Below are 13,518 nucleotides of genomic sequence, written 5' to 3' on the forward strand. Positions count from 1 at the left end.
CCCAAATGAACATGAGTAAGAAGTGGCTTTGTAATTTGGGAAGGGAGAGCTGGGGTGAGGGTAAAAGGATTAGGAAATGTTACCCAACCACTTTTTTCCAAAGTGAACATAGTTACACAGATTTTTTTTTCATTAAACCACTTGAAAACATGTACGTTGCCAAATACATCAGAAAATATAAACAAATACAAAAAGAAAAGCAAAATCACCAACAATATCATATCAATGAGATCATCCATCTTAACCTTGTGGTATAGATCCTTCTAGACTGTATTAATATGTACACAACAGAGATATAAATATGATAAGAGAGAAAGAAATAATACACCTTTTAAAAAATAAACACGGGATAGGATCATACAGCAAATTGCAACCTGCTTCTTCACTTAACCATGTAGCATGGGGCCATATTTCCATGTCACTAAATACTAATCTTCATGTTGATTTTTTTTCCCTTTTATCCTCTTTCTTCTTTCCCCCTTTTTTTTCTTCTTTTCATGTTCATTTTTAATGGCTGCATAGTACTGCAGTAATGAATTATAATTTACTGATTCTTGTTGATGTATGGTAAGGTCATTCTCCACTTTTCACTATTAAAACAACGGGGTGAACCACTTTGTAGATACAACTTTTATACACTCGACAGTTATTCACCAGGATAGATTTCTAGAGAGGAGATTTCAGAGTGTATGAACTTTCCACAATTCTTGATACGTGATGCCCCTTGCCAGATCACCCCTCAGATATGAGGCATCAATTTATATTGCGCAATCCAGGGTATGAATGTTACCCAACCACTTTTTAAACTGGCAACAAGGGAAATAACATTTTATTCAATGAATAGTAAAAAGAAAGTTCAGTTGGACACTATATAGCCAGCTATGGACCCAGAGCAGTGGAGACGGGGAGGGGGGGTGGGGAGGTGGAGAAGAAGCCAGGAAAGAGGGAGGGAGGAATGTCGACTGGGGGCAGGTTGAGATGAAGGTCCCTGAGAGTGGCCCACAGATAGGCAGAACTCCAGAGAAGACAGACGAAGTACTACGGACACAGAGATGCACACCAAACCAGGCCTCCTGCACGGAGCAAGATGCAAGCCCATAAGGCACACACATGTTGGTAGGAGCAGGCCCAAGCGTGCATGCATGGACAAGCCCACCTCATAGCTTTCCATGAGGCAACGAGGCACAGCCTGATCTACAGCCCTCTGGCACCCTGATGCTAAAGAGGAAGCAAGCCTTCCTCCCCTCTCAAAACCACCCATGAGTGGTCCTCCACCAGGGCGGGTAAAATAGGGCTGCCCCAACCCACCGGAGCCTCCCCACCAGCCCCCGATGGCACTGACCTCTCTTTAGGTAGAAGCTTCACAGAATGATCCAGCAAATGAACACCATGGGCACTGGGCCACTAGCTCGCTAAGGGGAAGCTGGGGCCGAGTGAGTGGAAGATGAGTGACGGAAGTGACCCATTGTGCCCCCCCTGCAGGCACAGTACACCCAGAAGCAGGCAAAGCCACTGGCCGTGCAGGAGCAGGTGGTGGACGCCGCCCGCCTGCAGTGGCCACTGCTCTTCTCCCGGCTCTTTGAGGTCACCACACTCTCCGGTAACGGGATCTGATGGCGGTGAGGGGGTGCAAGCAGGGCCCCCCCATGGGGCCAGCCTAAGCTTCACACCCCTGTCTCCCCCTGGCCAGGCCCCCGGCTGCCCAAAACTCAGCTGATCTTGGCAGTTAACTGGAAGGGGATATACTTCCTGGACCAGAAGGAGAAGATGCTCCTAGAACTCTCTTTCCCAGAGGTCATGAATCTGATCACCAACAGGTGGGTGTCCCAAGGGAAGATGCCGCAAATCTCTCTTTACGCTCAACCTTAGTCCTTGGGGGCTCCAGGAGAAACAGGGATAGAGGGAGGCACGTTGTCCCTGGCACCTGGCTGGGGGGCAGGCATGAGGATGGCCACTGGACTTAGGACCCCACACTCTCCTGCCACTGGGTTGGCACTACCCCGTTAAGTACTACGTCTGCACTTGAGGCATTGTTCTCTCAGGCTTCTCTTTAAAACCCAAATCTACGTGGAAGGGGCCACAAAAGCTTGCAGCCTTTTGGATGTGCATTCATGAACAGGCTCCTTCCCTTCTTGTGGGCAAGAACTGGTCACATGGAAGGTATGGACCACCTGAGAGATGAAGTAAGGGATGGAGGCTGGGTGTGGGGCAGAGCGGCCTTGCAGGCCAGGCCGGGCCTCAGACCCCCCCACCTCCATGGCTCTGCATGCCTCTTGTCTTCTGAGAGTGCCTCCCAGCCCTTTGGGAAGGCCTGCCTATGCCCTGCCAGAGCCCCCCTTGGTTGAATCATACCCCAGTGTGCCATGACCATGATAATCATTACCAGTGTGGGAGGGGCGCACAATGGCCACCACTTCCGCGGGCTGACCATGCTGGGCCCCTGTCCCCACGACATGCAGGTGAATAAACTAAGACAGGAGGTGGCTCACCCAAGCTCACCAAGACAAGTGCCTCGTCTCAACTCCAGCATTCTTTGCCGTGTCCCTATGGTGGCCCTGCACACCAGGCACCTCATGACCCACCCAGAGCTGAGCCCACACACTGGGGCTTGGCACCCCTCCACTGCCTTTGAAGCCCAAGGGACCCTGAGCTCTGGCTGTCATTTGCCCACTGCACACAGTAGTGCCTGGGACATGGGCTGACCTAAGCTCAGACCTTGGCCCTACCAGTGCCTCTGGTCAAGTCATCTGTAACTCAGGAGGGTCACCCCCTCTGAGGCTGTCAAGGGGCTGGAATGGGGAGGGTGGGAGAGGCTGTTGGTCACGTGGCATCCTTTGTCCCCTCAGGGAGGCCCAGGGTGGGCAGAGGCTGGTACTCTCCACGCTGCATGAAGAGGAGTACGAGTTCATGTCCCCCAGCAGTGTGGCCATCGCCGAGCTGGTAGCCATGTTTCTGGAGGGCTTGAAGGAGAGGTCCGTGTTCGCCATGGCCCTGCAGGACAGGAAGGCCACAGGTGCCCAGCCAGGCAGGGAGGGCTGGATCGTGTGGTCAGTGGGAGGGTGGCTGGCTTATCCCCATGTCTCAGTGGCCATGCGGCAGGGCTCCAGGAGGGACCTGAGCAGAGGGAGGGAAAGAGGGCCATGAAGCACAGTGGGGGGCTGCTTTGGGCAAAGCCCTCCCTTCTACAAAATGACGGGCTAAAGGCAGTGGTCTCAAAGGCCCCAAGGCGAAGCTAGTTGAGGAAGCTCAGGGAAAGACCCACTCCCTCCCCCTGCAGAGAAGAGCCAGGCCGCCAGCCTGAGCTTTGGGTACCATCCCCACAGCCACCCTGTTTCCCATTCACAGACAAGGCACCAGAAGCTCGGAGAAGGGAAGCAGTTTGTCCAGGGTCACACAGCTCAGGGTGGGGACTGAGCCCTAGTGGTGTAGTTGTTGGCCACACCTTCCCTGCAGGCCCCCACTCCAGCAAGAGCTGAGCACTCCTGGGAATTAGGTGGTGCAGTTACTGCAGGGGCCTCAGGAGGGGTTGGGGAGGCTCCCTGGGACGGAGAGGAAGGGCTGTGCGTGCCAGGAAGTAACATCATGCCTGGTGCCCATTCTGTCCCCAAACTGCCCAAAAAGGAGGGATTATTGTGTCTCCTCACAGAGGAGGAAACCAGCTCAGGAGGCCTCACAGAACTGAGAGCAGGTCCTCTGAGGCTGGGGCTGCAGCCAGAGCTCCCCGGCCCCTGCCTGAAAGGGGTGAGGGGGCGGCTGTGTGCCTGGCAATCCCACCACCACTCAGCCTCACGGTGGCTGTGGGCCCACCACTCTGTCTTGCTTTCCTTACCCACCAAAGGAGACAAGCCACGAAGTACCAGCACGGTCTCTGGTCTCTGCCTAGCCCTTGGTAAGTGGTGGCTTTTCTGCCCCTGTGTGTGACCTGAAATTGCAGATGACACCACCCTCGTGCCCTTCAAGAAGGGGGACCTGCTGATCCTGACAAAGAAGCAGGGGCTGTTGGCCTCTGAGAACTGGACCCTGGGCCAGAATGACAGGACGGGCAAGACAGGACTGGTGCCCATGGCCTGCCTCTATGCCATCCCAACAGTCACCAAGCCCTCGGCCCAGCTGCTGGTAACTCATATGCTCATCTGTCCTCAGGCTGGGCACCTGTGGGCACAGGAGGAAGGGCCTGCTTGCTAGCTCAGGAGCTCGTGCCCCACCTTGCAGAGGGCCAGGAGGTCTGCTCTGCGGGCCCTGTCATCCCCCTAGGGCAACCACGAAGCGGGCACGGTGTCTGTGCACGGCCTTGCCCAGCGCTTGGCACTTCATAGATGTTCCTGCTCCAGTGTGTCCTGGGAGCAAACCCATCCTTTCCCACTGTCAGCCTCATTTTTTTTTAAGATTTTATTTATTTATTTGACAGAGAGAGAGAGATAGTGAGAGCAAGAACACAAGCAGGGGGAGTGGGAGAGGGAGAAGCAGGCCTCCCTCGGAGCAGGGAGCCCGATGCGGGGCTTGATCCCAGGACCCCGGGATCATGACCTGAGCCGAAGGCAGATGCCCAACGACTGAGCCACCCAGGCGCCCCTTTCAGCCTCATTTAAACCTGACCCAAGGGGGCGCCTGGGTGACTCAGTTGGCTAAGCGGCTGCCTTCACCCCAGGTTATGGTCCCAGGGTCCTGGGATCGAGCCCCGCATCGGGCTCCCTGCTCAGCGGGAAGCCTGCTTCTCCCTCTCCCACTCTCCCTGCTTGTGTACCTTCTCTCGCTGTGTCTCTCTCTGTCAAATAAATAAATAAAATCTTTAAAAAGTAAAAAAAGAAATAAACCTGACCCAAGGGGGCTCAGATCTCCACCCACCCCGGCCCCCCAAAACCAGCCCCACAGGACAGAAGGCACTCCAGTGCTCGCATATTGAGTGCCAACTGTGTGCCCCGTGCACTACGGCGCTGAGCACAGTAGCGACTCTCCCCTCGAGGAGCGTGTGGGCAAACTGCCAACTGATGGCTAGTATTCAAAGTGCCACCCAAAGAAGCACTGGTGGTTCTAGGAGCCAGTGATAGGGTAGGGGCGCATGCTGTCTGGAAGGCATCCCTGAGGAAGTGACATTGTGCTGGGGCCTGAGGAAGGTAGGGAACCAGGCAGACAGGGTCTGTGAGAGGTGCCCTGGGGCAGGGGAGCCTGGTAGGTCAGAGAAGCCCTCCTAAGGGAAAGGAACAGGCTTGGAGACATTGAGTCATGGGTCATGGGTCACACAGAAGGTGACATGGGAGGGCCTGTGCAGCCCTGTGGTCAGTCCCTCCCATGGCACTGGAGCAACCAGGCCAGGAAGGAGCCCATGGGAAGAGCCCTGTGGGCAGTGGAACCCCTGGGCCTGTGCCTCCACAGAGCTTGCTGGCCATGTCACCGGAGAAGCGAAAGCTGGCAGTCCAGGACGGGCAGCCCCCAGAGCCACTGCCCGAGGAGCAGCCCAAGGACAAGCCACACACCCTGGAGGAATTCTCCTACGAGTTTTTTAGGTGCCCACTCAGGCCCCCACCAGGCCCTGCAGCCCCTCTGTACTCCCTGAGGGTTACAGGCAGGTGCTGTGTCCACCAGGCCTCCCCAGGGGGAAAGGGGACCCTCTGACCCTCCCACGGCCACCCTGGGAGGGCAGGGGGAGTGAGCCTTGGTCTCTGCCCCAACAGTGCACACCTGGTAGGCGGGTGGGGAGAGGAAGGAGAAGCATGGGCAGAGGCTTGAGAAGGGCCCTCACAGCAGCTTCCATCCCTGACAGGGCCCCAGAGAAGGAGACAGTCAGCAGGGCCATGTTCCCCCTGGCCCGGATGCGGGGCCACCTATGGGCCCACTCATCCGAGCCCCTGCGGCAGCCTCTGCTCAGGCGTGTCCACGCCAACACCGAGCTCCGGGACCTCGCCTGTCAGATCTTCATCGATATCCTTCCCCAGCCAGCCTGCCCCAGCTCTGTGCCAGCCCCACGGCTTCCCTGTGAAGGGCGCAGGCCCCACAGAGCGCAGGGCAGAGGCAATATGCAACTCACGGGGCCGGTCACGAGTCAGCGTGGGGTCAGGGCCAGGCTCGGAGGTAACAGGCAGCCATGCTGGCACATTCTCCTTGACGGCCACACCCATCCTCAGGTACATGGGTGACTACCCTTCGCGACAGGCCTGGACCTCCGTGGAGCTCACCGACCAGATCTTCTCGTCAGCCCTCCAGGACTCAGCCCTGCAGGATGAGGTCTACTGCCAGATCCTGAAGCAGCTGACACACAACACCACGAGGTCTGCAGGGGACAGGATGGGGCCAGAGGGCACCAGCCTCCATGCCCAGGCCCCTTCAGTCTTCACCCTAGCCTCCAGAGGCTGTGCCCAGTGTTCAGCTCATGGGGGCCGCCCAGCCTGCCCAGGCGCTGACAGTCTCAGTGGGAAGGCGGGGACCCTCATCTGTCCTGCTGACCTCTTGGGGGTGGTCAGAGCAGGGAGGGAAACGGACCTGCCTTAGTCCCTCCCTTCTCCCACTCTTTCTCCTCTGTGCCCCAGGCGTGCTATGGGCTCTCTAAACCTCGGTGCCCCCCTCCATAAAATGGGCACAATGGTATCTCCACCCCATTTTATGCGTGTGAAAGCCTTTTGAGGCATCAGGTCGCTGGGCAGCCGGCTTCCTCGTCCATGGCCTCAGGAAGGCCTCACACCCCATGTCTCCGAGGTGGCTGGCAGGCCCAGGCCTTTAGGGGGGCCCTTTCTGGACTGACCGGCGCCGCCACGTCCAGGTACAGCGAGGAGCGCGGCTGGCAGTTGCTGTGGCTCTGTACCGGCCTCTTCCCACCCGGCAAGGCACTGCTGCCCCACGCTCAGAAGTTCGTAGATACGCGGAGGAAGAAGCTGCTGGCCCCCGACTGCAGCCGCCGCATCCACAGGATCCTGAGGTGAGCCTGCCAGCTCCCACTCCCTCAGGAGCATCCACCTGTGGATGCGGACGGGCCCATCCGGAGCTCGTGCCCAGTGGGGACACTTGTCAGGGGAGCCAGATTCTGTGTCCTCTCCAGGCCCCCAGCAAACTGGGCAGAAGCTGGAGAGTGAGGCTCTCCGAAGGTCTCAGAGAGGCCTGGACGGTCCGTGGGGGTTGCCAGCAGGCTCAGTCTTAGCCATGAGCTCTCGCTTCTCTCAACGGCTGCCTGGCCCGGGGCACACAGGGAACTGCCTGGAGGCCAGAATATGACCTCCATGCCCCAAGCCACCCATTGCCCCACCTAGTCCAGGCAAGAGTGGCCAAGACCAGAGGCCAATCCCTGCCAGTCCATGTGGCCAGCCCTCCCACTGTGGAGCAGTTCTCCCTTGGCTCTGTCTTGATTCTCTCCACACCACCTGCTCTGTCTGGCTCGGCTTCCTGTGGCTGTGGGAGAGGGTGGGTTGGCCATGGTCATGGAGGGGGAGGTGGGTGCCCTCAGGGAGGCCCTGCGGCGGTCCTTGACTCCTGCCTGATGCCCCTGCTGTGTGAGAATGAGAAACCAACTCTCCCTGGGCACTAGTGCTCCACCCAGGAGGCTCTGGTCAGCCCAGGTCCTTTTCCTGTTTGTGTCCCAGGCCTTTCCAGCCTCCTCAGAGCTGCAGGGCATCTGGGAAGCAAGTCCAGGCTGGCCTCTGGGCCTGGTGCTGAGCACCCCGGGCAGGGGCAGCACCCGAGTCCTACATCCTCCACTGGGATTACAGAGTTATTTATTGTTTGTGTCTGGCACAGAGTTTAGCTTGGAGGTGGTGGCTGGGGCCTGGGCTGGGCTGGGCTGAGGGTAAGCAGGGGTGGCTGGGGCCTGGGCTGGGCTGGGCTGGGGGTAAGCAGGGTGGCGTGCTCAGCCTTGTCCTGCTCTAGGACAGGACCCCGGAAGCAGCCCCCACACCCGGTGGAGGTGGAGGCCATGGAGCAGAACATCTCCCGCATCTGCCACAAGATCTACTTCCCCAACGACACTAGCGAGGTGAGCCCCTATCCGCCCCGCCTGAGGAACTGGCTTCCCAGGCTCCTAGCCTGCAGCCCCCAGCAAAGTCCCTCCGCACCACGGTTACCCATGGAGGGCCAAAAGGAACAGACTGACACTGTTTTTAGAGTTAGAGTGGGCCTCTCAGCTTCACCGGCTCCTACCCGGCCCATCAGACATTAACTGAGTTGCCCTGCACCCTCAGGTGCTCAAGGCCAGCACAGGGAGGGTCTACCCCGCAGAGGGTGCTGCTAGTGTGGCAGGAGGTCCCACAGGTCTAGGGGGCACTCCTGGCCAAGGTGCAGGAGAGAGGAGGCCACAAGGGTAGGCAGCAAAGCCAAGTGCCGGGGCATGGAGCCCCCACGGGCTTCTGACCCTGCCCTGGGCGTGGGGGGAAGAGGTGCTGCCCTTAGGCGCGCCTGTGGACCAAGCCCCTGTTGGCTTCTGGGGCAGCGAAGGACAGAGGGGAGACATGAGGCCCCAGCTGTGTGGAAAGGGCTCCAGCCACATGGCAGCAGTGAGGTGCAGAGGGGGGCTGCGGACCATGCTCCCTTGCAGTCTCTCCCAGCAGTCTTTATGGTCTTGGGGACAGTGGGTCCGATAAGGAAAGTTCCCACAGTCTGGCTGCAGGGCTCTCAAAGCAAGTTCAAAAGGCCAAGCCCCCTGGGCCCCAAGACAGACAACTCTGACCGAATAACATAAGCATCCGGCCAGTTTTCTTTTTCTTTCTTTTTTTTTTTTAAAGATTTTATTTATTTGACAGAAAGAGATAGCGAGAGTAGGAACACAAGCAGGGGGAGGGGGAGAGGGAGAAGCAGGCTCCCCGCTAAGCAGGGAGCCCGATGCGGGGCTCGATCCCAGGACCCTGGGATCAGGACCTGAGCCGAAGGCAGCCACTTAACCGACTGAGCCACCCAGGTGCCCCCGGGCCAGTTTTCTAGAAGGGAAGGCTTCTCCTTCTCAGACTATGGCACGTCTAGCCAACCTTCTTTTTTTTTCTTTTTTTTTTTTGTAAGATTTATTTATTTATTTTAGAGAGAAAGAGAGAGCTCATGTGCAAGCACACAGGAGCAGGGGGAAGGGCAGGGAAACAGGGGAAGAGAGAGAGAGAGAGAGAGAGAATCCCAAGCAGACTCCCTGCTGAGCATGGAGTCAGGCGGAGCTCTGTCTCAGGACCCTGAGATCATGGCCTGAGCTAAAATCACAAGCTGGACACTCAACCGACTGAGCCACCCAGGCACCCCTCCTGCCAGTCTTAAGGAGAAACAAGCACCAGGTTGTAAGGCTGTGAGCCTCGTCCTGAGACATTTACCCACTGCCTCTCCGCCCAGATGCTGGAGGTGGGCACCTACAGCCGGGTGCGGGACGTATGCCAGAGTGTCATCACCAGGCTGCAGCTGGCCTCCTGGGGAGGCTGCAGCCTCTTCATCAAGATCGCTGACAAGGTGCAGTTGGCTGGGTGGGCCAGGGGTGGCGGGAAAGGCGGGCATGTGTCTGGTGTATGTGGCATTCTCCCCCGTGTACTGGGCCAGGCCCCTCACTGCACACGGGCTGTCAGGATGAAGGGAGGTGAGCTTATGGAGCAGCATGATGTGGGGGCAAGTGAGAGCCAACTCTGAGCGGCGCCCAGCCTCCCAGGCCATAGATGGCCTGGCCGGACACAGGCCCTTGGCACCCCCAGGAGGGCTCTCCCCTGGCAGCCCTTCTACCTGCACACGTCCCTCTGCCTTCCTCCCCACCCACCCCAGGTCATCAGCCAGAAGGAGGGAGACTTCTTCTTTGACTCCTTGCGGCAAGTGTCTGATTGGGTGAAGAAAAACAAACCCCAGAAAGAAGGTAAGGGGAGCAGCGTGGGGGCAAGGAAGGAGGGATGTGGCTGGGATGGAGGGGGCGGGGGTGGGGGAGGGACAGTCTGCCTTCCTGGGCCAGGGTCAGAAGGTTCCCCTGGCACCTCTTGCATGGCCCCTGCCCATTCATTCATTCATTCCCCCTTATATCCCCTGGGTCATGGCTGTGGCTAGACCTGGGGCCAGGCAGGCAGGGCAGGGCACGGGGCGAGGCCTAGAACAGATGGTTGGACTGCCGGCGATGAAGGCTATGTGGGGGCCTGACACCCTGGAGGGAGTGGCCTCTACACTACTCCTGAAGGATGAGGAAGAGTCGGGGGTCAGGGAGGAAGAGGGGATGAGGCTTTCCAGCAGGGGAGGCCGCAGGAGCAAATACAGCAGTGATGCGGGGTTGGGGGTACATCAAGGCGCGGGTGCTGCAGGCCCTGTGCTCCGGGGGAGGGGGTGGGCAGAATGCCCTGGCCACAAGAGGGGGAGGGGAGCACAGGTCCAAGTGCCTGCTGGGCCAGAGGACAGCCTTGGTGCTCACTGCCTGCCCCCTGCCCAGGGGCCCCCGTGACGCTCCCCTACCGGGTGTACTTCATGCGGAAACTGTGGCTCAATGTGACCCCGGGGAAGGACATAAACGCAGACACCATACTTCATTACCACCAGGTACCTGGGTGGGCCCCCTCCTGGTGGGTATCTGGGCCCACCTTCACTCCGTCACATACGCACCCTGAGAGGTAGTACAGGAAGCAGCAGCTCCCAGCCGCCTTGCTCCGGGGCACGCCCCCCAACCTCCAGGGGCTTCTGGAGGCCCTTGAGGCCCCATGTGGTGTGCAGGCTGAACCCCTGAGGGTTCCGCAGCCAGGAGCAGAGGGACAGCCTTTGGGGACAGTGACTATACCAGCGCCTGCAGTGTGGTTGCTGGGAAGGGGTGGGGGGAACGGAGGGTCCCGACTACTCAGGGGTAGGGCAGGCCACCACCTCCACGGTGAGACGTCCGGGAGCCCAGCCCTGACTTGATGGTCATTGCCCCTGCCAGAAACCCTCCCCTCTGTCCCCTGCCACCTGAGCACGAAGGGTCAGGGGCAGCTGCCTAAAGCCAACGTGTCCATCACTCAGGAGCTGCCCAAGTACCTTCGTGGGTTCCACAAGTGTGCACGGGAGGATGCTGTCCACCTGGCAGGCCTCATCTACAAGGCCCAGTTTGACAATGACCGGTCCCAGCTAGCTAGTATCCCCAAGATCCTGCGGGAACTTGTGCCTGAGAACCTCACACGTCTAATGTCCTCGGAGGAATGGAAAAAGGTCTTTGATGCAGCTGGGGAGGGGGCCCTGGGGTACCTGGGGGCTGGGCCCCACCTGGGCAAGATGAGCACATTCTGGGCATGGAGGGTATGCTGGGTCTGTGAGTGTCAGCCCTTCCCCATGCTGTCCACAGCACCTCAGAGATGGGTTCTCTGTGTGCAGAGGACACACGTGGCTCTAAGTGGCCTCCAGACTGGCCACAGGCACACAGGTGCTACTTTGGGCTGGGGCCTCAGGGACCCTGTGTGGAGGGCCTGCTCAGGCCCTGGCCCCCACTCAGGCCCTCACTGGCCCTTACGTCCCCCAGAACATCCTTCTGGCCTATGACAAGCACAAGGACAAGACAGTACAGGAGGCCAAAGTGGCCTTCCTCAAATGGATCTGCCGGTGGCCCACGTTTGGGTCTGCCTTCTTCGAGGTGAAGGTAGGCTTCACCCGGCTCTGTGGCTAGTGTGTCTGGGTTGGGGGAAGGGACTAGCTCCTCTTTCAACTCACGTCTAGGGGCGGGCCTGGCCACCTGGTTTGGAAGGAGCACGTGTGCATGTGTGTGCATGTGTGTGCCTCAGGGAGGTGGCCCCCTGGCCTCCTTGGCTGGGCTATGACCACGGTGCCCCCCTCCCCAGCAAACCTCAGAGCCCTCCTACCCGGACATCATCCTCATCGCCATCAACCGGCACGGGGTTCTGCTTATCCACCCCAAGACAAAGGTAGCAGCAGGGCCCGGGCAGGGCTGGGGAAGCTGCCAGGGTCCCATACCCCCGCACAGGTGGTACACCCCTGCCCTTCTGTCCCCCACTCACACGGCCCCGTGGGCTCTGGAGGACCCCAGAGCAGCAGCTCAGACTCGGGGCCCCTAGGCCCCCTGGGCTTCAGCTGGGTCCTACCCGCCCTGCCCACTCTGCCCCCCAGGAACTGCTCGCCACCTACCCCTTCACCAAGATCTCCAGCTGGAGCAGTGGCAGCACCTACTTCCACATGGCGCTGGGGAGCCTGGCCCGGGGCAGCCGCTTGCTGTGTGAGACCTCTCTGGTGAGCCCCAGACCTGGGGGCCTCCTGGGCATCCCAGGTCCCTTCCCCCACCAGACACACAGCACACAGAGGCACCAGGGACTACGTTTCCCTAACCCTGACCCCAGACTGCCACCAGGGAAGTGGCTTACGATGAGGGCCAGGCTTCCTGTGCCCAGGGTGGGCTAGGCCAGGCTGGGCCAGCAGAGTCTGGGAAGGGGGAGCAGCAAGAGAAAGGCTGGGAGTGTCATCCAGGGACTATGGTGGCAAGGCCTGGTGTGGGCCTCCTGTGGCCTTGGGCCACTCTGAGGAGGGAGGAGGACTCTGTTCTCAGTAGCAGGAGCCCTGCTCACCTCTTCACCTCCTGTCCAGTGTGTCCTTGAGGCAGAAGCAGGGCACCGCGGCTGCCCCTCACAGCCTCCAACCCCACCCTTCCCCTGTCCAGGGCTACAAGATGGATGACCTGCTGACCTCGTACGTGCAGCAGCTCCTGAACACCATGAACAAGCAGCGGGGCTCCCAGGCCCCAGCCCAGGCTGATCCTTAGCACCGGGAGCTGGCCTGCCCACTCACTTACCCTTCCCAATTGGGGGTCCTGGTGGCACTTCCCTAAGGCCCTCTTCTTGGCCCAGAGCCTGCCCTCTGCAGGCAGCCTTTCATGCTGCCCTCTCTCCAGAACACACCCACATCCCTCAGCCCACCAGGTAGGCCTCCTCTCCTGAGGGGCTGACCATGGAGGCCAAATTGGGGAGCCCAGGGCGGGGCCGGGAGTGCCAGGCCTCCAGGTTGATGAGTGGATGGCTGAAAGGACTCCCCCAAGAATGTTCAATAAAAATTCCTGAAGCAGTGTGCAATGTGTTAGAGAAGGCGGGTCAGGTGGGCAGGAGGCCTAGGAGGCACTGGCCAGCAAAAGGTCTCTTCCAGAAAAAGCAAAAAGCATTGTGACTTCTCTGGGGATGCCTGGATGACAACTCCATTCTCAGTGAATGACTTCATTGGTCTCTCCCTCCTCCCTTCATCTGCTTTCCCCTCCCTCCCGCCTCTTCCTATGAGGCCTCTTTGCATACCTTTCTCCTTCCCCCACAGGGCACTGGGACACATAACTGCTCCCAGGAGGGCCCGGTGCAGGTGCAGGCCAGGCCTGCCTGCTCTCTGGCTGCTGGCTTCACGCGAAGGCCAGCCTGTGCCCAGGTGCGAGCAGAGCTGGATGCACGGCCTTAGTGGCCTGGGTTCATCCCCACCAAGCTGGCGGGCTCCATCCTACCCACCTGGCCAGCCTTCGTGGACTGAAGGTTTCTGGCTGGACTGGTCTCCAAGGCGCGATGGCAGCCTGGCCCTGCCAACAAGAGCTGGTTCCTAACTGGACATTTCTCTCACCTGTCCTGTTCGGTGTCTATCTCTCTAAGCATTCAA

General features: G+C 59.3%; 1 protein-coding gene across 1 annotated transcript in view; it reads left to right on the forward strand.

The window, feature by feature from the left end:
* MYO7B (myosin VIIB) overlaps positions 1-12,803 on the forward strand; it is an 82,605-nt gene extending 69,802 nt beyond the window's left edge. Inside the window, exons 31-47 of the mRNA XM_088021968.1 lie at positions 1,483-1,600; positions 1,691-1,817; positions 2,847-3,013; positions 3,935-4,116; positions 5,374-5,504; positions 5,762-5,919; positions 6,113-6,266; positions 6,755-6,910; positions 7,852-7,957; positions 9,289-9,402; positions 9,706-9,793; positions 10,352-10,458; positions 10,912-11,097; positions 11,405-11,521; positions 11,721-11,804; positions 12,007-12,126; positions 12,551-12,803. Of these exons, the coding sequence (XP_087878094.1) occupies positions 1,483-1,600; positions 1,691-1,817; positions 2,847-3,013; positions 3,935-4,116; positions 5,374-5,504; positions 5,762-5,919; positions 6,113-6,266; positions 6,755-6,910; positions 7,852-7,957; positions 9,289-9,402; positions 9,706-9,793; positions 10,352-10,458; positions 10,912-11,097; positions 11,405-11,521; positions 11,721-11,804; positions 12,007-12,126; positions 12,551-12,652 (2,217 nt within the window). The 3' untranslated portion in view covers positions 12,653-12,803. The remainder of the gene's footprint in view (positions 1-1,482; positions 1,601-1,690; positions 1,818-2,846; positions 3,014-3,934; positions 4,117-5,373; positions 5,505-5,761; positions 5,920-6,112; positions 6,267-6,754; positions 6,911-7,851; positions 7,958-9,288; positions 9,403-9,705; positions 9,794-10,351; positions 10,459-10,911; positions 11,098-11,404; positions 11,522-11,720; positions 11,805-12,006; positions 12,127-12,550) is intronic.
* The last annotated feature ends 715 nt before the right edge of the window (positions 12,804-13,518 follow it).

The sequence above is a fragment of the Eumetopias jubatus genome, unplaced genomic scaffold, assembly GCF_037043125.1.
Source record: "Eumetopias jubatus isolate StellerSeaLion01/CBP00866 unplaced genomic scaffold, mEumJub1_p1.0 scaffold_3, whole genome shotgun sequence".
Taxonomy (NCBI): Eukaryota; Metazoa; Chordata; class Mammalia; order Carnivora; family Otariidae; genus Eumetopias; species Eumetopias jubatus.